The sequence below is a fragment of the Trachemys scripta genome, chromosome 14 (assembly GCF_013100865.1).
Source record: "Trachemys scripta elegans isolate TJP31775 chromosome 14, CAS_Tse_1.0, whole genome shotgun sequence".
Taxonomy (NCBI): Eukaryota; Metazoa; Chordata; order Testudines; family Emydidae; genus Trachemys; species Trachemys scripta.
The window spans coordinates 17,226,430-17,250,840 of record NC_048311.1 but is presented as its reverse complement, the minus strand read 5'-3'; the positions used below and the strand labels follow the sequence as shown (position 1 = coordinate 17,250,840).

Here is a 24,411-nt window from a genome sequence, read left to right as displayed (position 1 = left end):
AGCGCCCTCCTCATGTTGTGTAGACATACATCTAGAGAGGTCAGGTGTACCATGTACCACAGCACTCACAACAACACCCTGTAATGCACCCAGTTACAGTAGAGATCTTACATCCCCTGCCTTCAACCACTAGAGACAGATTAAAGAAGGCACTCAAGCAGTTCTGATTCCATTCTTCAGATGGCAGCCGCATGTGCGTGTACATGCACACACACACACACACTCTCTCTCTCTCTCTCTCTCAACTTGTTACACCTCATCCTTCCCCCTGAAATGCTAAGGAGGGCTGTTGATTGAGCTTTCCGTGGAGACAATCTGAGCTCTTTGGGAATGAGAGGGTAGCCCAGACTTGGTGCTCAGAAAATGGAATGGCTGGTGCGATATATTGCACCATGAAAAGGTAGAGGAGGCACCTTCAGGGCTCCAGCAGAGATGCAAAACATTCCTAGAAAGAAGCATGTGCGACTTATCATTTACGTAGTGATTAGCAACTTCGGTTCCAAAGGATCCCAAAGCACTTTACAAGCCGCATTATGGGAAGGAACTCTGCTGCCACCTCCAGGGTAGGTGCTGAGGTTCAGAGATCCAGCTTGCATCAGCACCCAGAAGATTATACACTTAACCACACTATTCCAACTTTCTGGGGCTGCAAAACTGGGTTGGGAATTTCATGAAAACAACAAGCAAACAACTCTCTTGCTGTTCATATCCTTTTGCTTCTGTTCCCAGGGGGAACCCACAGTTACAGCAACAAAGAAAAATAATGAAGAAAAAACAAAAACCTACATATGAATATTTTCAGTCTTGCAGGCATATACACAGATTGGCTGGGGTTCAGCTCTGGAATCAGACAAAGGTGGGGGATGTGGTGGTGTTTCCAGAACAGTTAGACCATCACTAGAATTTAGCCTGTGTAGTTTACACATGGAAACAACAGGTTGTGGAAAAGCAGAATAAGACAAATTTGCATAACACAATGGTAGAAAAAAAACATGACTCTCCTTTGTCACTAGAGATCCTTTAAATGCCTCCAAGATTGTCAACTGAATATGGCAACCTCGCAGAATGATTCTGTCACGATGCGGTGCACTTGGAGCTATGACCCAATCAGCAGCACCTGGATGTGTCTAAGGAAATTGGGACATTTAGGGGATGCAGGAGGGGCTCAATGTCATGTTTTGCTCGCAGTTCTCCCTGCTTTTCTCCTCCCTTCCTTGGTGCAGTCATTCTGCACTGCCATCGTCTTTCTCAGACATCTGTATTTTCTGATTATTCGTTACGCATTGATTAGTCAATCCCACATTTTCCGTGATTGTATTCTTCCTATGTACTAATATTTCAACGAATGAGCAGTCAAGTAGAAAATGAATTTATTAGCACGTGATTGTATTACTGAGCTCTTGTATAGGCAAAAGTATGCAGCAGTATTTAATGCAGCCGAGTAACAAACAGGTAGTTCAGAATTAAATAGCACAGATGGCCGACAATGGGTGCCAGTGCCTTGAGAAACTCTAAGAACCCTTGGTTTGGGCTTTGAAATCAGCTTGGGGGGGCAGGAAGGAGGAGTGAGAATTTTTTTGCTTAGTATTAACTTAACATTCATTTTCTGAGATGTCTTTCTAAGTAAGAAACAATGTCATGTTTTTAACTACTCTATGATATCTAAGACTTTTTCTTCTTACTATATTATACTGTCCATCATGGACACTACAAGGACATAATTGAGATCTTCCTGCTCTAAAACCTCATGCCCCTGCCATTTGAACTAACAGAGAAATCTCCTGCTCTTGGTAGAACTATCAGGCCTGTGACACAGAATGAGCACTTCTGATTCCAAGCAGGGTAGTGGTACCCATTACCCCATTCATTACAACACCAATACATACAAGCTCCTTCTTTTTAGCGGGGAATATTCCAGAAAATTGCCTCTTCTAATTCTACCAGATTGATCCAAATTCACAACTGGAGTTCAGCATACAGTATGAAGTTCCCAGTTCTTTACTGGGGGAGAAAAGCAATCATTTTTTCTCCTGGGATATTCTAAATTAAAAATTTGTGAATCTTCATCCAGATGTCTCGGATACTAAATGTATCATACGTTAAAGGGAAAAGTCAGTACAAATGCACTTGCATTTTAAAGACAAGCTGGAATGGGCCATTTTTCAAAACGGGGTAGTCAATTTTGTACTTAGGTGACAAGTCCTCATTCTGGGAACCTAATGTCATGTTATATGGAATCTGTGCCTCTCTGAAACAGGAGGTGTTCATTAAAACAACTATTAGCTACAGATATGAGGGGGGGAAAAAGCTTCCACACAGCTTGAGTCCCAACTTTATCACTCTTGTTCGCAAAGGAAATGCACATCCCCTCTGAAACACTGCACATCATACAGAGACATCAAATCTAACTGTAAGTACATAGCGTTATACCTTACAGCCAGTAGGAACATAGAACTGCCTGCCTTAATTTAAGCTACCAAGTTTGCCGGTTAGGTTGTTTATATTCATAAAATGGACTTTTTGTAAGGTTTGGAGAGCAGTAGTTAAGGCTGCGCAGGTAACCAACATACCTGCTGGGACGCTGGCAGACCAGGTGCCAGCTCATTCCAAGGCCTGGGCCTCACTGAACACTGACAAATGCATAGTTGGGAACCATTCTGGGTCACCTGTTAAAATAGATGTTAAATTGAGAAGAATGTGTTTAGACCTTATCAACAGCTTGTAGGATGCTGCATGTATTAATCCTACTTACAAATGTCTGTATCTCATGTTATAAGGTAATGTTTAAATGTTTGCTCTGTAACTATAAAATTTCCCCCCCACCGTCAGGGGAGAAGCATTACCAAGTGTGAAATACTAGTTCACCACCAGAGGCGTTAGCTCCTCCCCAACAAAATAAGGTCTACAGACATCAGAGAAGCCACTGTTGATAAAAGACTGTTGATTGCTTCCCCCACAGCCCTGGAGAGGGTACGTGCCCAAGCCCTCGTCCCATCACAGCTTGAACACTGGGGCAAGGGAATAAAAATACCTGTTAAGGAGAACTTCTTATACCTATTCTGTTTGAACTCTGAGGGGTGAGGATTTCTAAGCATTTGCAAGGAGTCCATAGTTCTTTTGCCTGGATTAGCCCTTAAAGATATGCAGTCAGCTTACTGTCAAAGTTTCTATTACCTTTCTTTTACTGTAACTCATTTGTGTATGTACACTTATCTGCTGTAACCTTGTCAATAACTCATTTCCTTTTCCTAGTTAATAAAACTTTAGTTGGTTTATTACAGGATTGGCTACAAGCATTGTCTTTGGTTTGAGATCCGAGTACAACTGAGCAGGCCTGAGTGACTGGTCCTTTGGGACCAGGAGGAACCTGAATATTGTGATTTTTGGTGTAAAGTGACCATCTATCACATAGTCCAGCTTGCTTTGGGCATTCCAGTCTGTCTGACTCCATGGCAAGACCATAGACGAGTGATGCCTCCCATATTGGGGGGGGGGGCACAAGCTAAAGGGGAGGACGCGTGACTGCCCCACATGTCTCCCCTGTCCAGTGACCCCTCCCGCCCTGAACCCAGCCTGGGACTGCAGCGCTCTCCTGGCCCCATGCTACCTTTGGGAGGGGAAAGGGCAGCGATGGCTCCAGGCACCAGCGCTCCAAGCGCGTGCCTGGGGCAGCAAGCCGCAGGGGGCACCCTGCTGGTCCCTGCGAGAGTGGCAGTTAGGCAGCTTTCAGCAGCATGCCTGCAGGAGGTCCGCCGGTCCCACGGATTCAATGGCAATTCGGCGGCGGGTACGCCAAAGCCACAGGACCGGCGGACCTCCAAAGGCAGCCTGCCTGCCGTGCTTGGGGTGGCAAAAAAGCTAGAGCTGCCCCTGGGCAAGGGCTCTCTTTCTTTATCTCTCTGCACCTGCCCCCTGCATATTTGGCCATCCTTCCTTGCAGCTGGGTGGAGAGCGGGACGGAGCGGCTTCTGCCTGAAAGGACCTGGCTGGGAGGCGGCAGTGCAATCATCAGTGCAATCTAGAAGGCAAATGGCAGGCCTGATGGCTTATTGGGCAGCACAAGGATCTGAAAAATCCCTCCTGGATTCCTGTCCTTTCAGCACTTCCTAGAGGGGCAGTTCTGCTTGCAGCAAATTTGAAAAACAGGGCCCCAAGTAGAGCCAGTTGCCACACTAAGGCAGCAATTTCAAAGCAATGCATCAGTTAGGTCCCAAGCATCTGCAAAACCAAATTTTCCTCCAGCCCTTGAAGCCCGAGCTATTATCCCGAGTGTCCCAGCCACTGCTAGTGTGTAATTCAACCAATTGGGCTGGAGAACTGAACCCACTGTTCCCTCATTTCTCCTCCAGAGTTCCACACGTACAAAGCCAGTCCTGGCACAAGCCATGTGCTCAAAGCTACGTGACATTCCTCAGTTTACAGACCCTCTGCCGATCTCCTTTTGGATGCAAAACTCCTCACATGAGAGATTCAGATGCCTCTGATTCAAATATGGGCTCTCTCTTACATTTAAATATGTAAGATATTAATTTTTGTCCTTGCTGCTTCAATCCTGTAATGCTCTATAGCAACTCCATACTATTTTGGGAGGCAATCAAAGCCTATGTCAGAAATTGTTTCATTTAATAGACTCAGTAAGATGTTTTAGAACTAGAACTTTACTTCCCCTTTTTCAGAAAGGACAGTGAAAAGAAAATTAACCACTCAAACCAAGGCTAAATTGGAGGCGGTGAGAGGTTCCTATAATAACCTTCACTGAGAGGAATGACTCATCTCTTTTGTTTCCTCAAGCATAGACTGTATCTGTTTGGAAACAGACCAAGGAAAATGCTGGCACGACTCCCCACGTCCCAGACAGCCTCTTATTTTAGCCTCTCCATTGTTCCACTCCAAGAGACCAGGTTTGCTTGGTAGTTAACCATAGTGCTGGCATCATTTAGAAGTTTAAACCAGTCTACACCATACACAGAGCAAAGGGAGGATTCCATCTTTCATGACATCACAGAAGCTCTTCCTGACGGTCAGCCCCTTTCCTTCCTTTAGAGCTGAACAGATCCATTCCCTGCTTTCGGGCCTGATCTATAGCCCACGGGAGTCAATGGAAAAGCATATGGGCTTTGGATCAGGCTCCTAGCAAACATCCTTGGGAATTCATAAAGTCTAGCAATGAGTCCCGTCCCAATAGCCTGGAAAGACATTTTTACATGAGCACATTCCCCAACTTTAAAAAGGAGACCTTTGCACTTTACGTCCTTTCATAAGAGAAGCACAGGAGATAAAGGACTTACGGGGAGATCACTGCACTTACCCTCTCCTTTGTGCTCATTGAAGAAATTTGTGGATTTAAATAAAACAAAAACCAAAAACCCTGCATAAGTTAAGTGCAGGTGAAAACTGCTGGGCTGGAACAGAAACTCAAGTATTCTACAGACAACTGCAATGCGAACTTCCCCCATGCTTGAATTGGAAGGACCACCCCAAGATGAGAATTCACTCTTCATGCATCCTCAGTCCTGAATCTACAGACGTCAGTGAGAGTTTTGCCATTAACTTCAGTGCAGCCAGGATTTCACACTTGGTCTGCTGAGACTGCCAGCAATAAGTTAGGGTTTTGCAATTTGGCCGTATCTTCACTGGGAACTGGACTTAGACCATCAACTCATTTCCCACAGGCCACCAAACATCCATTTATTGATTAACAACAAGATGGGATGTGTCCTGAATATCTTTAATAGTCTTGGGTAAATTACTGACGTTTTAATAGAGCGAGTCAAAAACTGGACAAACTACTACCAAAAAAAAAGTCAAAATGTTGACGTTGACTTTGTTTCACATTGTTCAAAGTAAACCATTATTGGATATTCCCCCCCATAAATTTGCTGTGATAGATTTTCAAAAAATTTCATTTGTTGTTTTGGTTTTTCCTTTCCTATTTTTCTTTTCCCAATAATGTGTTTTTTAAAATGACTTGAAAAAGCAAGAGGAAAAAAAGGAAATACAAAAAGAAAAAGGGCGGGGATGGGAAGGAAATAAACTGATGTAAACTTCTAAAAAAAAAAATCATAAATTTTCATGAAAAACTTTTTGAAAACAGGCAATTTTTCACCAAAAAATTAAAAGGCCACTTTGGGAGGTGAGGGGGGAGAGGAAGAAGGAGAAGAAAGACTGTGCTGAAAATATTTCAGCCACTTATAGTTTTTATGTAAGGGAATCTTCATCACAGTCCAGTATCTCCAGCTCCATTTCTAGATTGGAGCCCTAATGCAGTGCTAATGACATCAGTCTGTTGCCATTGCACTGAGTTTGTGATCACACATTTAATGATTAGGAGTACTTGTGGCACCTTAGAGACTAACAAATTTATTAGAGCATAAGCTTTCGTGGACTACAGCCCACTTCTTCGGATGCATATAGAATGGAACATATAATGAGGAGATATATATACACACATACAGAGAGCATAAACAGGTGGGAGTTGTCTTACCAACCCTGAGAGGCCAATTAATTAAGAGAAAAAAAGCTTTTGAAGTGATAATCAAGCTAGCCGAGTACAGACAGTGTGATAAGAAGTGTGAGAGTACTTACAAGGGGAGATAGAGTCAACCTCAGGACTGGGAATGGCTGAGCCATTACAAACGTTGACTCTATCTCCCCTTGTAAGTACTCTCACACTTCTTATCACACTGTCTGTACTCGGCTAGCTTGATTATCACTTCAAAAGTTTTTTTTTTCTTAATTAATTGGCCTCTCAGAGTTGCTAAGACAACTCCCACCTGTTTATGCTCTCTGTATGTGTGTATATATATCTCCTCATTATATGTTCCATTCTATATGCATCCGAAGAAGTGGGCTGTAGTCCACGAAAGCTTATGCTCTAATAAATTTGTTAGTCTCTAAGGTGCCACAAGTACTCCTGTTCTTCTTTTTGCGGATACAGACTAACACGGCTGTTACTCTGAAACTTGACATTTAATGATTACTTTGCCATGGGCTCACATGGGAGGAGACAATGAGCCTATTAGCCATGCAGTATGTTCCTTTCCTTTTCAGCACAACCCTCCAGGTCTCTAAGTGGGCATGCGCTGAGGATAGGGTTGCCAACTTTCTAATTGCACAAAAAGGAACACCCAGGCTCTGCCTCTGCGCCACCCCTTCCCGAGGCCCTGCCCCTGCCCTGCCCCTTCTCCAAGGCCCCGCCTCCCGCTCACTCTATCCCCCCTCCCTCCATCATGCGCTCTCCTCCACCCTCACTCACTTTTACCCGGCTGGGGTAGGGGGTTGGGGTGTGGGAGGGGGAGAGGGCCCTGGTTTGGGGTGCAGGCTCTGAGGTGGGGCCAGAAATGAGGGTTCAAGGTGCAGGAGGGGGCTCTGGGCTGGGGCAGGAGGTTGGGGTGCAGGAGGGGGTGAGGGCTCTAGGGTAGGGCTGGGGATGAGGGGTTTGGGGTGCAGAGGGGGTGCTAGGCCGAGGGGTTCGGAGTATAGGAGGGGGCTCAGGGCTGGGGCAGAGGGTTAGAGTGCAAGCTTCGGCTGGGGGTGTGGACTCTGGGGTGGGGCCAGGGATGAGGAGGTGTGGAGTGAAAGAGGGGGCTCAGGACTGAGGCAGAGGGTTGGGGTGCAGGCTCCAAGAGGGAGTTTGGGTGCAGAAGGCGGCTCAGGGTTGTGGTGCAGGAGGGGGTTCAGAGTGTGGGCTCCGGCCGGGCAGCACTTACCTCAGGCTGCTCCCAGAAATGGTCGGCATGTCCAGCTCCTAGGCAGAGGGGAGGGGCCGCGGTTCCTGGCCAATGGGAGCTGTAAGCTGGTGCTCAGGGCGGGGGCAGCACGTGGAGCCCCCTGGCCCCTGCACCTAGGAGCAATACATGCCAGCTGTTTCCAGGAGCTGCGCGGAGCCAAGTCAGGCAGGGAGCCTGCCTTAGCCCCGCTGTGCCACCGACCAGACTTTTAACAGTCCGGTCAGCAGTGCTGACCGGAGCTGCCAGGGTCCCTTTTCGACTGGGTGTTCCAGTTTAAAACTAGATGCCTGGCAACCCTAGCTGAGGATGAAGCGGTGGCAATGTGACCAGGACCTGAGCTAAGAGCTGAATTACTCTCTTACATTGCTCTGAACAATAAGGAGAAACATTTGATGGGATATGAATGGAAAGTTCCTCCTGGTCTTTTATGGACCAGATGGTATTCACCCAAGAGTTCTGAAGGAACTCAAATGTGAAATTGCAGAACTACTAACTGTAGTCTGTAACGTATCATTTACCTGGTACCAAATAACTGGAGGATAGCTAATGTGACGTCAATTTTTTAAAAGGGCTCCAGAGGTGATCCCAGCAATTACAGGCCGGTAAGCCTGACTTCAGTATCAGGCAAACTGGTTGAAACTATAGTAAAGAACAAAATTGTCAGACACATAGATGAACATAATTTGTTGGGGAAGAGTCAACATGTTTTTTGTAAAGGGAAATCATGCCTCACCAATCTACTAAAATTCTTTGAGGGGGTAAACAAGCATGTGGACAAGGGGGATCCAGTGGATATAGGGTACTTAGATTTTCAGAGAGTCTTTGACAAGGTCCTTCATCAAAGGCTCTTAAGCAAAGTAAGCTGCCACGGGATAAGAGGGAAGGTCTTCTCATGGATTGGTAACTGGTTAAAAGATAGGAAACAAAGGATAGGAATAAATGGTCAGTTTTCAGAATGGAGAGAGGTAAATAGTGGTGTTCCCCAGGAGTCTGTACTGAGACCAGTCCTATTCAATATATTCATAAATTATCTGGAAAAAGGGGTAAACAGTGAGGTGGCAAAATTTGCAGATGATACAAAATTGCTCAAGATAGTTAAGTCCCAGGCAGACTGCAAAGACCTACAAAAGGATCTCTCAAAACTGGGTGACTGGGCAACAAAGTGGCAGATGAAATTCAATGTTGATAAATACAAAGTAATGCACATTGGAAAACATAATCCCAACTATACGTATGAAATGATGGGGTCTAAATTAGCTGTTACCACTCAAGAAAGAGATCTTGGAGTCATTGTGGATAGTTTTTTGAAAACATCCACTCAATGTGCAGCGGCAGTCAAAAAAGCAAACCGAATGTTGGGAATCATTAAGAAAGGGATACATAATAATAAGACAGAAAATATCATCTTGCCTCTATATAAATCCATGATACACCGACATCTTGAATACTGCGTGCAGATGTGGTCACCCCATCTCAAAAAAGATATATTGGAATCGGAGGAGAGATTAATAAGACTGGAACTTTTCATCTTAAAAAAGAGACTAAGGGGGGATATGATAGAGGTCTATAAAATCATGATTGATGTGGAGAAAGTAAATAAGGAAGTGTTATTTACTCCTTCTCATAACACAAGAACTAGGGGTCACCCAATTAAATTAATAGGCAGCAGGTTTAAAACAAACAAAGGGAAATATTTTTTTACACAATGCACAAGTCAACCTGTGGAACTCCTTGCCAGAGGATGTTGTGAAGGCAAAGACTATAACAGGGTTCAAAAAAGAACTAGATAATTTCATGGAGGATAGGTCCATCAATGGCTATTAGCCAGGATGGACAGGGATGGTGTCCCTAGCCTCTGTTTGCCACAAGCTGGGAATGGGCGACAGAGGATGGATCACTTGGTGATTACCTGTTCTGTTCATTCCCTCTGGGGCACCTGGCACTGGTCAGTGTCAGAAGACAGGATACTGGGCTAGGTGGACCTATGTTCTGACCCAGTATGGCCAGCAGGACTCATAGCACAGGGAGCTTTCTCCCCTCACACTAAACAATTCACTTGTCTTAACAAGGGGAAAGTCATTCCTTTCCTTGTGAAGTATGGCCACAAGAGTGGTGGATCTTCATACTAAAGAACCCCAGGAAGGAAGGAAATAACTCCCAGCCACAACCCACCCCTCCCGACACACAGCATGATCAGATGAAGACAGAATCAGTGGTTTAGTCATGCAACGGCTAATTTGCTGCACACAAACACACCATGATGCCTACACAGTAATTTTATAGTCCAAAGACCTGTCCTGTACAAACAGGACGAACTTCTCCATAGAAATTATCTCCTGTACATTAGACAGGTATTCCAGAATCACAGGAGCAAATTCCCTAGCAAAGAGTGATAAGACTTCTCTGACAGCTGGTAAAGGGTAGGTTATCAAAGTGTTTATGGTAATCAGAGTGGAGGTGATTACATTCAAACCCCGACAGGTAAGCTTGAGTATCAGGCAACATGGGCATACCCACTTGTGAATATAAACTCTCATCTTAATAAAATAGGTTTATATATAAATAGGGGGACATCAGCCAGGATTGAACCAGGCACCTATATCTCTCAAGGACAGACCTCAAGCAATGGAGCCAACATAAGCTGACAGCACTAGCAAGAATCACTACTCTATGGCAGTGGCTCTCAACCTTCCCAGGCTTCTGTACCCCTTTCAGGAGTCTGATTTGTCTTGCGTACCCCAAATTTCACTTCACTTAAAAACTACTTGCTTACAAAATCAAACATAAAAATGCAGTAGTGTCACAGCCACACTATTACTGAAAAATTGCTTACTTTCTCATTTTTACCATATAAAATAAATCAATTTGAATATAAATATTGTACAGTACTTACATTTCAGTGTATAGTATATACAGCAGTATAAACATTATGAAATTTTAGTGTGTACTGACTTCACTAGTGCTTATGTTGCCTGTTGTAAAACTAGGCAAATATCTAGATGAGTTGATGGACTCTGTGGAAGACCTCCGTGTACCCCCCAGGGGTACATGTACCCCTGGTTGAGAACCACTGCAGTCTATGGAACAGCCTCAGATGGGACATATACATTTGGCCAGTATGTTACATACACACAAATATAAAAAGACACCCCATATCTGCCAATGGAAGAAAGATGCTATTTCCTCTTACAAAGCATTGCTTTCATAGGTACCATGACAAAGCTGGGATGCAAATCTGATTAAAGAACATGCTCATAACAGTTTAAATCCAAATGTGTGTGCATTGGGGGAGGTATTAAGATGGCATCCTTGTGACATGGAGAATGGTTTTGTCCTGATAACGCTTTCAGGTGAGGGAGGCTTGAATGCAATATACCCTGGAAAGTATGTTAAACCTGTCCAACTGTACTTTTAAAGTAAACGTCAGAGTGGTGAAAGGGGCCAGACTGACAAGGCTACAAAACTAAATTTCTTGATTAATCCACAAGAGGTGCAGTATGACCAGTGCAGAAACAAGCTTCCCAGCCCTTCTCCTGTGACCTGTAAGGAACACACATAGGAGTGACGGCACAGTTCAGTCTCCATGCACTGTCAGTCCTTACGACTCTACTCAGAGAAACTGCCAACCAGGTGGTTAATGTTGATGATGGTTTCTTTTGTGGAGGTGTGGGGGGGAAGGGTAGGGGCCCGTGTACAGTAGCCAATGGATTGACACCACCAACTCACCTCACATGAGCTACCCTTGAACAGCCACCAGAATCATTTCTCATTATTTCACCACACTAAGTGGCACTAAAATCAGTGACCTGAAATTAAAAGGCTCTGCATTCCATTTACCAAAGTCCCTGTATATTTAGTTACATGCAGAATTTCTCCTACTAAGACAGTTGTGCGGATCAACACCCCCTCTCCCCGAGCATCTATTTTGTACTTTCTTTAAAAAGTGGGGAGGGGAAAAAATAAACTGGCCATGTCTTGATCCAGTAAGAACAGTCTCTTTAAATATTATTGTTCTATGTGTCGATAATACATCAGACTGCCAGCTGGTGTCCAGACTCCAAAGCTGCTTTCACCAACCACCACTGAAAAGCACAGGTGACCTGACATGCAATAGGGGAGCAAGGGGGCGTGAGAGTTATGGATGTTTGAACTGGGGTTTACATGAAAGCTTTCAGTGGAAAACATTGCTCCAAGACCAGAATTGGGAACCCAAAGTTAGAAGAAGAAGAAGAAATCAGAAAGATAGTCAACCATTCTAATCTGGGATGATATAGTTTGAGAAGACAGTAAGTGGCATTAAGTGCCACCACAAAGAAAGAAGAGTTTGTATCTTTATTAATAGGTAATAATAATTTGTGCTGCTCTGGGGCCCTCCATCAGAGGATGTCAGCACTTTGCAAAACAGTCATAAATTTAGCCTAGGCCTTTTACCGGAGGGAGCAACAGTTCTATGTACCCTACCACTTGCCAGCACAGGTTTCAGGAGGTGGAGATATGGTTAAAGCTATAGGGAAATGTTAGAAGGAGAATGAGCCCAGAGCACTGGGTGTAAATAGAAGGTCCATCTTGTTATGTAACAGTTGACATGTTTGTCAGCTTGAGTGGTAGCTCATCATTCGTGATTTGTATTACAATAGCACCTAGATGTCGTAACCAAGATCAGGTCCTCACTGTGCGAGGTGCTGTTCAAATACCTAGTAACAGATAATCCAAATAGGCAAGCCAGACAGAAGATGGGAGGGAAAACAGATGAATTAATTCGCCCAAAGTCACACTCAGCAGATGGGTAGGAGAGTTAGGATTAGAACCCAGGTCTCTCAATGCCCAGGCCACTGCCCCAGCCACAAAACCATTCTACTTCTTCTGTACCTTGCTCAGCAACTTGGCTGGGGCTATAAAGGGGGAGCAGCTGGCGCAGCCATCTTAAGCCACTTGAAGTCTCCTACAAGTGTGAAACTGTAGACGTTCCCTGGCTTGCTCAGAAGCCATTTTCCAGTCTAACAGTCCTTAAACATCTGGCTGATCTGGATATGTCGGCAGACGGTCTTCAAGGAAGAGTGATTTCTTTCACTCCTTTTCTAACAGCCAGCCATGCCCAGCTAGCACATGGTGGCTCTGAAACACACAGGATTTTAGGGAGCGACAGATTTGGGGGGGCAGGGGAGGTGTTTTAAGGAGCTGTGGTGTCATCTTGTTTTATTTTTTGACATTGCAGAGCTCTGGCAGAGTGATTTGGTTGCCAAGGAAACAAGCGTGAAGGTGCACAGGGCTGCTGCCCACATTGCGAAGTGTCAGAAATGCCTGTAATCAGCAGCCCAGCACTCCCCGCTGGAACTCTGCCAATTATCGCCAACCTCACCATGCAGTTGGCAGGACACTGCGAGGTGTGCATTCTAAGAGAGGAGTAGGGGAGGGGCACCAAACAAACAACAAGCCAAGCATCTGTGCCAGCATTGGTAATGGGGACACTCAGATTAGGACAGTAATCCAAGGTTATTAACCCACAGAGAGATCTCTGTATTGGGAGAGGGGACATAAATTCGTCCCTAGCCAGCAGCCAAGGACAAGTTAGCCAAGGCGCTGGCTACAGCCTCTACCTTTTTTTTTTATTATTCCCATTATGAGAACTCCATTATCGTTGGCAATTTGCAATAATCAATTTGAAATCACAGTTTGATTAGTTAATGCACATTTGGTTGATCTCTCTAGATAATTTGATTCAGCAGGGGATTTTCTGTTTTGAAAATCTTATTGCAGCTGTAACCATGTTAGAGTGGGTGTGTGTTTGGGGGGGTCTGTGTGCACACGTCACAAAGAGTGGGGGCCACATTCACATGCGCACAGGCACAGGGAGGTGCAAATTGCAAAAACCAGCATGACCCCTGAGTGAATTTAGTCCAGTGTGCATACCACAAGACACTGACACAGTATCATGGTGTTTTGTGTGATGCAATGGGATGGTTATGTAATTGCACGTCACACGCCCTGAGGTTATGTAGATGTTGCTTGGGCAGTCTGAAGTTTTTTTGGGGGCTTAATAAAATGTCCCTTCCACTTCAGTGTCAGAGAGACATTGGTAGGGAGAGGCAAACTCTCTCTGGTCCTGCTGCTGCTTCTTGTGCTGTCTATGCTCCATGAAGGACTGCAGTCAGCAGAGTGGGAGCCCTAAAGCATGAAAAACTGAAGTTTTGGCTGCTGAAATATCAGCAATTCACAATAAAGTTTGGAAGAAATTCCAAGTGGGTAGAAATCCTCCATTGATTTTTCATACTAGAACATAAGAATGGCCCTACTGGGTCAGAACAAAGGTTCATCTAGCCTAGTATCCTGTCTTCCGACAGTGGCCAGTGCCATGTGCCCCAGGGGGAATGAACAGAACAGGTAATCACCAAGTGATCCAGCCCCTGTTGCTCATTCCCAGCTTCTGGCAAACAGAGGCTAGGGACACCATTCCTGCCCATCTGGCTAATAGCCATTGATGGACCTATCCTCCATGAATTTATCTAGTTCTTTTTTGAACCCTGTTATGGTCTTGGCCTTCACAACATCCTCTGGCAAGGAGTTCCACAGGTTGACTGTGCATTGTGTGAAGAAATACTTACATTGTAATACAGTACTTTACTTTCCCAAGAATTCTCACTTCAGTGCACGTATGTTACTGCCATAGCCATTAACAAGAGATACAAACACACAGCAAGGGGAGACCCAACCCTTTGGAATATCATTTGCAGAAATGCAAAGGTTTTATAAAAGAAAGAAAAAGAAAAGAAAAGAAAATGCAGCATTTTTGACCTTTAACTATTGAAACCCATAGACTTCAAACTCCCCACAGCAGGCTACATCTTCCTATAAAACATACCATGCCCTACGAGAGGGATTAGCAGTAACTGCTGACCAGTTCACCTATAGCAGAGCAATGGGTTACCCCCAGGTAGGTTATTAGCCACACTTCCAAGCTAAATTGATAGCATCAGCTTTCTAGTGCATAGCCTGCCCTGCTGGTATTAGAGATTGAGATGCATCTTAAGCCATTAGCTCCTGATGCCCACAGTGCTGTGCGCTACACAGAAACAACAAAGGGCAGCTCTCAGGCTACGGACACAGTTCTTCAAGCTGCATTTTATCAAGCTAGTTATTGAAAAGTATAAAAAACAACAAGGAAAGGGGAGCACAGTGCTTGGAAGAGGATTAGTAAGGAAAAGGTCCCTAGGAAACTCAGAGAAGGATTGTTCTGCAGCTCTCATTCTGCCTAGAGAATGAGGTTTGTCTACCCCGATGCACTACCTAAAAATGCCTTCATTCACCTCTAGTTCACTAGGAAACTTCATCTCTTCCTCATGGGCAAGGACTTAACCCCAGTGATCCCTGCATTCATCCACCTCCAGGCTGCACTACAGAAATTCATGGTAGCTGAAGCTGAAGACGCTACATAGGCTGCAGCTCATATGGAAGGTGGCTACCCATCTTCTCCATAGTTTCAGCCACTGTGATCATATCAGGCCCACGCTCACATCCCTCCATTGGCTCCTCTCTCAGTGTCCAATGCCAGTTTAAGCCTTTGCTTCTCATATTCAAAGCAATTAATGGACTAGGCCCAACTATATTAAAGACCAAATTTAGATCTATGAACCATCGTGACAGTTGCCCTCTTCTGGGACAAACCAGATCATAAAGCCCCAAGATCAAGGCAGGATTTCAGGAGTCAAAGTATTTCCAGTCAAGGGGATCTGGCTATGGAACAAGTTTCTGGAGGAGATCAGGCAAATCCAGAGTCTGACCATCTTTGGGAAACGCTGCAAAACCTTCCTCTGAAGAGGCCTTTCCACCCTAAGAATACCTAACATTGGCACCCCTTCTACTCAAAACCCCCAAGCACAGAAAAACCATACCTGAAGCAAAAATAACTTGTTTAAAAAAAGTAAATTGATAATTTTAAAATAAAAAGGAACCATGCCCCACATAGAGGTTTTACACCAAAAATGGAGATATGCCAGAGACTCCATGGAGTCCATTAGGAGCTTCTCTGTTGCTATTGGTTTTATGTGCAAGATGCTTAGATACTCTGGTGATGGGTGCAGTATAAAACCTTAAGATGGGCAGATGTCTGTCAACTACTGTGCTACTGTGGGACATTTTCTTTAGTATAACTATACTTTTGCTGCCCCAACATAAAGGGGTGCTCACACTTTTCTGTAGCTCCTCTTAATAGGGAGAAAACCTCATGGATGCCTCCCCTCCTGCTCGCCATGCCAGCTACCTCCCCACTCAGTCTCTATTCACAGTCCCTTTTGAATTCTTAAAGTTCTTAGGCGGTGCTGAGTTTAAAAAAAAAAGTGCACTGGAAATTTTACACTATAATGTTTGATTTCCCCCCACCCTTAATGTAAGTTGACAAGTTAAGCACGGTCTCCTTTTTCCTCTTCATTTCATCTCCCTTCCCTCCCCATTCTGTTCCCCTCACTCCCCCTCCTCATGCGGTTCCAGTTCCTAGTCACCTTTTCCTTCACGCGTTTCATGTCTCTCCTGCATATTCCTCACCTCTAGGACTCTAGTGTCACTGTTGCCACAGGCTATCTGGGTAGCGTCTGCTGCTTCTTCCCTTCTTACATAGCAATGACCCTACTGGCTTGTGTCTGTTTGCAGGAGCGCACACTGCTCCTTTTCACACCACACTGTGGCTGTCTAGCCTGAGCCATTCCTGCTCTTTGCCAGCAGGACGATTGTTGTAACTAACATGCAGCTGTTCGCTACTCTCCATTCCCAGTGCGTCTCCTACCAGCGAGTGCAGAATCTTGCCCACTACATCTAACTATCCAGCACTCTCCTCAGCTCCCCCATGGGCACTTAAGCTTACCCACACATATGTTAAAAGAGGGGGAAAATGCACAAATCTGTCATTTAAAAGACATTATGCATCCGGGATGTGCCTGCAGCATCCTTTGGAGAAAGCCGGCTTGCTGCAAACGACATTACCTGGCTGGCGCAGTAATTATGAGCAGTATTTACAGCCTTGATACCATTTTAATGTTGTTTTGCATCTGCTATACTTTCACTTAGAGAATAAATGTAGTAGGGAACATCTGTTTTCTATTGCAGTCTAACACGACATTCCCAAGCCAGAGATGTCCCCAATGTTTCAGTGGGCTTTAATTATTTCAATCAGCATAGCAGGGCCATCTCCCCGCAGCAACAGGTACAAGTCCTAGCCCGGCTTTTCGAGCAGATGACATTATCTAATGCTGTTCATTTTTATTTTGCTCATTACAATAACATGTGGAAGAAATAAAGAACTCCCAGTGCAGATGTCATCTCCACTTTGTATAAACAGGCAGTCATCATCGGGCATGGGGAAGAGACAGCAGAAGGAGGGGAAAAAGTCACAGTCAAGGTCTTATCCCAATTGACAATATAGAGAGCATGAGAGGGAAAGAAGGCTGCTTGCTAAAGAACAGGGAGCCCTCAGGGTTCTGTCAGCTTCACTCACAAATAAGATCTATATAGAAATCTGTCAAAGAAATTTGACCGAAAGTGGAGGAAGTTTAAAAGGTCTTTGTGTCACCTTCCCAACTTTTATCTGAAAGTCACCAGCCCCTGAAGAAGTTAAAAGAGTGTAGGGAAGGGCGGGAGGCATGACATTCGAATTACCAGAGGGAAGAGGGTGTCCTTTTGCCTCGTCCTGGGAGTCAAGAGAACTTTTCCTGGTTCTTTGCCACACTCGCTATGCAGCTTTGGGAAAGCTAACTAGATTTTCTGTGCCTCAGTCTCCTTCTTTAGTAAAATGGGAATAATGCTACAAAACTTTCATTTGTGTTTGTACAAGGTTGGAGATCCTTGCCTGCCATAGAAGGGCAAACATACTTTATTACTCTCCTTCATAGCAGTTTCTTATGGTCATGCAATTCTGTACATCCCCCTAAAAACAAAGGCAATTCTAATATATCTGTATGGCAAAAACATTCCGATGAAGACACCTACCTGAAGTTGTACCCACAGAGTTTGTGTGTCTGCACTGTATGGATTTGTACTAATAAAATGAGTAATTGCCTGTTCAAAACTGTGCCACCTGCTGCTACACCCCCCAAGAGCAGTATTTAAAACAACAATGAGCCACAAGCAATGGAGCCTTCAGTGGAACGATGCTAACCAAGATGTGACAATGCTCCACCCAGTCTTCCACCCCAAGAGATGCAGGACCATCCTCTTTCTCACCTGATTTTGGTTTGAAATGGGAGCAACAACTGGCCCTAGCCTAGGCAACTGTTATGGCACCAGATCTCATTCCCTTCCCATTCAGTCTAATTGCGCCGAAGAAATGTACCATGCAATCAAACTGGAGCAAACAGGGACAATTAGGATTGTTTCCAAAGTTGCTTCCTGATATCACCTTACAGTGTTCTGAACAGCAACACTGCTGCTCCCCCACCAGGTTGGAGATTTTTAATGAGTCCAAATTATCAGCACAAAGACACCTTCCCTCCCACCTCATCCCCCCCCACTCCACCCCACCCCGCAAGTCCCACCAGTTTGCCAGGTGCATGAAAGGAAGGTGATTAATTTAATCATGTTCTGTATCATCATATTCCATAACGGCAGAGGTACAAAACATGTACATTCTACACACTACAGACACCATGTGGATTCTAGGGAGATTATAGAACAGCATTAAACTAAATTGCCTAAGGGATCACCAAAGCCCCTCTCTTCCCACCAAGTTTAAAGGGGGAGTGCTGTTGATTCTGTAACAGTTTGCTGTCTCACTTTCACAAAGCTTCACTATTCTTTACTGCTATTTAGTCTGTGGACAAGGAGAACGCTCAAAACAGCGGCAGGGGGAGAAGGGGCGGGGAGATGGGAATATTCTCTGTTTAGACACGTTTTCTTTGTAGGTTTATTTAGTTTGTTATTGTTTACAAGTACCAAGCCAGCATTCTAAGAAAGCCTCAGACATGTTTAGCATTTGCCACAAGAGGGCTCCCTAAAAGAAACTGCTAGAGGCAGTGTGGCATTTCGTCATCTAAACTAGACAGCTTGCTTTCTTCCTGTCCAGAGAACGGTGCGCTCTCGGAGAGCCCTCTCCACTGGCACGTTTCCACAAGGTGCAAATTATCTAAGGCTTAATAAATCTGAAGCTGGGGAGGGGGAAGGAGGGCAGGGCTCCCACCAAAATCTCAGACCTGAGCTTCTCCATGTTGTGAGGACACTTGGATTTTGATCCAAATTTGTGGCCAGTCTTTTGTTTGAAGATTATTTTCTTTAGGCTCATTTATCTATAGAACATGAACTGAAAATTTCATCCAGAGATCTCAGTGCTTTACGAAGGAAGGGAAACTGAGGCAAGGAGGAGGGAAGTGAGTTGCCCAATGTCTCCCAGCAGGTGAGCGGCAAAGTCAAAAAATAAAACCCAGGTCTCCTGACTCCCAGCCACATGCCCTATCCCCTGGATCGCATTGCCTCCCCTCCATTTGTGATGTAAGGACAAGCCCTGTGTTTCACAGGGATCCCCGTCTGAGCCTTGAGGATCAGTCCTCTCTTTTCACCCATTTCCCCATACTTGCCATGCACCCACCTTCCAGGTTGGACTAGGGGCTCATCTAGAGTAGAAAAATTGCACCATGTAACTAAACCAATTTTAAATCAGTGCACTTACACTAGAGCAAACCCCTAATGTAGATACACTTAAGCCACTTTTAAGTCATGATTATACTGGTTTTGGTTATTTTGGAAACTGAATTAAGCTAAACTGGTTTAAGGACATCTATAATGGGTATGTGATGGGTTGGATCACAGAAACCCCCTTGGGAGCTGCCAACCGATGTGCCAAGACTACCCCTGTTCCTATTTCCCCTGCCAGCTCAGGACTCCAGCACACTGTCTTGCTGAGCCAGACACTCCCGTCTGCTCCAACACAGACCTAGGGTCTGAATTACCTGCCCCAAAGCTGCAGGTTTACCTGAAAACAGCTCCCAGAAGTGTGCTTGTCTTTAGCACTCAGATGCCCAACTCCCAATGGGGTCTAAACCCAAATAAATCTGTTTTACCCTGTATAAAGCTTATCCAGGGTAAACTCATAAATTGTTCGCCCTCTATAACACTGATAGAGAGATATGCACAGTTGTTTGTTCCCCCAGGTATTAATACATACTCTGAGTTAATAAGTAAAAAGTGATTTTATTAAATACAGAAAGTATGGTTTAAGTGGTTCCAAGTAGTAACAGACAGAACAAAGTAAGTCACCAAGCAAAATAAAATAAAATGCGCAAATCTGTGTCTAATTAAACTAAATACAGATAATCTCACCCTTAGAGATGCTTCAGTAAATTTTTTCATCAGACTGGACACCATCCAGATTGGGCACAATTCTTTCCCCGGGAACAGCTCTTGTTCCAGCTCAGCTGGTAGCTAGGGGATTCTTCATGATGGCTCCTCCCTCTGTTCTCTTCCACCTCTTTATATATCTTTTGCATAAGGCGGGAACCCTTTGTCCCTCTGGGTTTCCACCCCCCCTCATTAGAAAAGCACCAGGTTAAAGATGGATTCTAGTTCAGGTGACATAGTACGTAGGACAATGGGGTTCTGATCTCAGGTAAGGTGTCTAGATGTTACCATATTTTTTTTTTATTAAAACAACAGCTGCTTCAATATGCATTAGGCAATCTGATCTGAAACATGGTTAAGCACGAGAGCTGGGGCTACATAGATAGATAGATAGATAGATAGATAGCCAATAGAAGGCTCTTGGTTTATTTAGGTCAATTAACTTCAGCTTTCAAATTAAATTCTCATGTCATTTTACAAATAAGCTGAAAGCAAAGCATAAAAGGGGGTCAGCTGAGGAGAGTGTTGGCTCAGGATTTCTAGACCGTGAAGCTGTTTAAACCCAAAGGGTGCAAAGAAAGGGGAGATGACAAGACAAGAACAAGGATCAGCCAACACCTACGGAGTTGGCACCTATGCCCGGGCATCATGTCTTACACTGAATTTTGTTTGAAAATTTCAGCAAAAGTGGTTCAGCTATTTCCGACCAGAAGGTTAGAGGAGGAATATGTCATTTTTTACATGTTAAAAACATCTTGCTACCATTTCATTGGGTAGCTGTAGCATCTCTATGCGTTTGAGCAGTGGGTTGAAATTACTGGGGAAGGAGCAATGAGGCTCCAATGAAACTCACCACACTAACTGATCCTGGCCCGGAAGCCTGCAAGTTATTTGGTTTTAACAGAAGATTGGACTGGAGAGGACACTCCGCCACTAGGCCTGAAGAGCCCTAGCCATCAGCTGGACTGTCCCCCTGCCCAGGGGCTCAGATAAGAACTATTTCACTTTGAGTTGTAACTGCTTAAGCCACCAGACCTATTTTGTTTTAGCCACATGTCCGAGTCGTTATTGAGACCCACAAGAGCTAGCGCTTACAGGCTCTAGGGGCTGAAGTTGTGGGAACTTACAGGCTTTCAGGCCTGGCTCAGTTAGGGGTGTGTCTTGTTGGGGCCCGTCTGAACCTACTCCCTGCCCTAAACACGCTGCTTCCCCACAAGTTCCACACAGACCTGAACCCAGCTGCAATGTCCAACAGTTATAACCCTGCTCCACATGGCCTCGGTTGCAGCCTTCTCTGTACACAGTTCCCTGGCAATTTCTCCGGCATTTAGCTTCCCTGCTGTTCCTGGCGTAACATGCCATTGCTGCTTCTTCATGTCTCAAATTACTTCCTTAACTGCCTTAAACCATGAGACTATCCTTCCTCTTCCTTCAATTCCCTGCCTCATTCACTGCACACCTTACAACTTCTGCAGCAGATGAGGCAAGCAGGGCCTTCCCTAGAGGGGTGCGGGGCCCGGGACATAGGTGCCGAGTTTCTAATCTGCCGGGGGGAGGGTCCCCCCCCCGGATCCACCCAGGCCCTGCCCCCAGTCCACGCCTTGCCCCAAGGCTCCGCCCCCACCCCACCTCTTCCCACCCCTGCCCCGCTTCTTCCCTGCCCAGTTCCGCTCCCTCCCCGAGTGTGCTTCACCCTCGCTCCTCTCCCCGCTCCCCCAGCGCTTCCTGACGCCACGGAACATCAGATCTGCGGTAGGCGCTGAGAGGAAGAGGGAGGCGCTGATTGGCGGGGTCTACCAGCAGGCAGGAGGTGCTAGGGGGAGGCTCTGGTAGGACAGCTCCTCCTTGCACCCCTGCCTACTGCTCGCCTCCCCATTCACCTCCTCACCCCGCTCACTCACCCACTCGCCTCACCTCCCCCCCTGAAGCGCGGGGCCTCCCAAAGCGCGGGGCCCGGGGCAGTTGCCCCAATTCGCCGAACCCAAGAGACATCTCTGGATGCAAGAGTCCTATACATAAGTTCCTCCTTTGCTTCACAGCCCTGATTCACTAACTGAGCACCGTCCATCCTGTGAACAGAGCGAGGCGGGGTCCTGTGGAAAGAATAGCACGTGTTCATGTATTTAAAGATTGTATTGTACAAGGGGCTGAATTTAGATTGCTTGGACAATCTTATTTCCTCCATTTCTAAACTTTTGAGTGTTTGACTTTACAACCTTAATGGTCTTTTAACGTAGTGTTTTGGCTATAATCTATAGATAAAGTGCCAGTAGATGGTGCTCAAGAATACGTAGCATAGTTCCTGGGTATTGTAGAACCCATAAAACTTCTTGCTGTGCACTTCAGATGGCTTCCTTTATATCCACTATTAACAACTGTCATGTTCTGGTCTGGAAATTCAGCGTAAAGAGTAAGGAATCCAGCGGGGGCCCAGCCCATGCGCCATGGCCCAGCACCTCCCACCACACACACCACCAGCAGGGACCCCCCCGTCCAAGGTTAGTCACAGGTATTTTTAGTAAAAGTCATGGACAGGTCACGGGCCATGAATTTTTGTTTATTACCCGTGACCTGTCCATGACTTTTACTAAAAATACCATGACTAAAATGTAGCCTTAATTATAGTGCATGATTCTTCTCTCCTTCATAGCAGGATTACGCTGGTCTAACTCCATTGAACTTCAATCAACACAGAAATATAGGGATTGCCATACTGGTCCATCTAGACCAGTGTCCTGTCTTTAACCATGCCAGGAGCTTCAGGGGAAGACACAAGAACACCACAGTGGGCTGATGTGGAGTAATGTGCCTCATCCTAAACCCCAATAGTTAAAAACTGGTTAAAACCTCACATTTCAGCGCTTAAACTCCCTTCCAAGACTGTTTTTTTTTGTTAACAATAACTATAACAACTCTGGATATTCTTATTATCCATATAAAGTGTCCAAACCTTCTTTGACTCTTTTAAGTTCTTGGCCTCAACAACATCTTGTGGCAATGAGTTCCACAGTTTACTTTTTCACACAACCTGAAATTATTTCCTTTTATCAGTTTTGAGTTTGCCATCTTTTAATTTCATGTAATGTTCCCTTGTTCTTGTTATGAGACAGAAAGAACAGAAGTTCCCGGATACCTCCTCTGTATCATTCTTTTTTTTAATATATACTTGTGTCACATCCCCTCTTATTGGTCTCCTTTCTAATCTAATCCCAATCTTTTCAATTTCCCTTCATAGGAGACATTTTCCAGGCCCCTAATCATTCTTGTCACCCTCTCTGAGTCCCCTCTAAGACTGCAATATCTCTTTTGAAATGGAGTGATTTGTTCTTCACATAGTTTCCAGAGGAGGCTGATTTATATAATAGCATTATAAATTTTTCTTATTATTCTCCTTCCCACTCCTTATGCATGCTAGTATCATATTTGTATTTCAGACCATAGCCATACATTGAGCAGAAGTCTTCATCGAGTTGTCCACAGTGGTATCCAAGTCCCATTCTTGAGCTCATACAATTAAAATTTACAGCCCTGCGAGGTGTAGGCATAGTACAACTTTTCCGCTCCAGTGTGTACATTTACTCCCAATTTACATTGGTGAGAGTGAGAGGAGAATCAGGCCCTTGGAATGCAAAGTCACCTGTGCAAATCACAACATCCAGCAGCAAAAGTAGTGCTGGAGACCTGTGCGCGGCAATCCAAGATAACGGGTCACCTTACCTGACCGGGAAGGACTACAGACACTTCGGTGCTGATCTTTCCACACAGCGCCATTCAGATTCATCCTCTCTGCGGGCCCCTGAAGTTCAGTGGTGCCCCTGGGAGGAAAGAAAGGAGGGAGATGGTTTGGTTTGACAGGAAGGGAAAATACAGCTAAAATTCTCCCAAACTGCACTGACAGCCGTACCATGTGTGCGGCCAGTCACAGGACTCCTTTCCCCCACAGGTCACTCTCTGTCTTTCACTCATGAGCCCTGCCCATGAACAATTTTTCATCTATGCCCCAATTCTTCAAGATTATTAACCATATCCCTAACACTAATCACATGAGTAATTAAAATGTCATCAGTGGCACTATTCATACGTTTAAGATTAAGCACATGCCTCAGTATTTTGCTGAATCAGGGCCCGCGCCGCCTCCCCCCACTTCCTTCTACGTTGTCATAGTAGAAATAAGGTTCCTGGCACTGGAGCCCACTCATCTGCTCTCAAGTGCTTAACCATTCACAAAAGCCAGTCATTGGTCCATTGTACGTTATCCCCTAAGTAGGACTCTGGGTGGAGGAACGTTCACTCACATAAGACTCAGCTAGAGTCATTAAAATGCCCGGCTTATCTGTTTTCATAGGAGAACAGCCCATTCTAATCT

The 24,411-nt window shown here is 45.1% G+C and overlaps 1 protein-coding gene across 3 annotated transcripts in view; it reads right to left on the bottom strand.

Moving 5' to 3' along the window:
- The window catches only part of TNRC6C (trinucleotide repeat containing adaptor 6C), a 611,446-nt gene that overhangs the window by 571,385 nt on the left and 15,650 nt on the right, over nt 1-24,411 (bottom strand). For all 3 annotated transcript variants that reach the window (XM_034789728.1, XM_034789729.1, XM_034789732.1), the window contains exon 2: nt 23,763-23,860. In XM_034789728.1, the coding sequence (XP_034645619.1) occupies nt 23,763-23,816 (54 nt within the window). In that variant the 5' untranslated portion in view covers nt 23,817-23,860. The remainder of the gene's footprint in view (nt 1-23,762; nt 23,861-24,411) is intronic.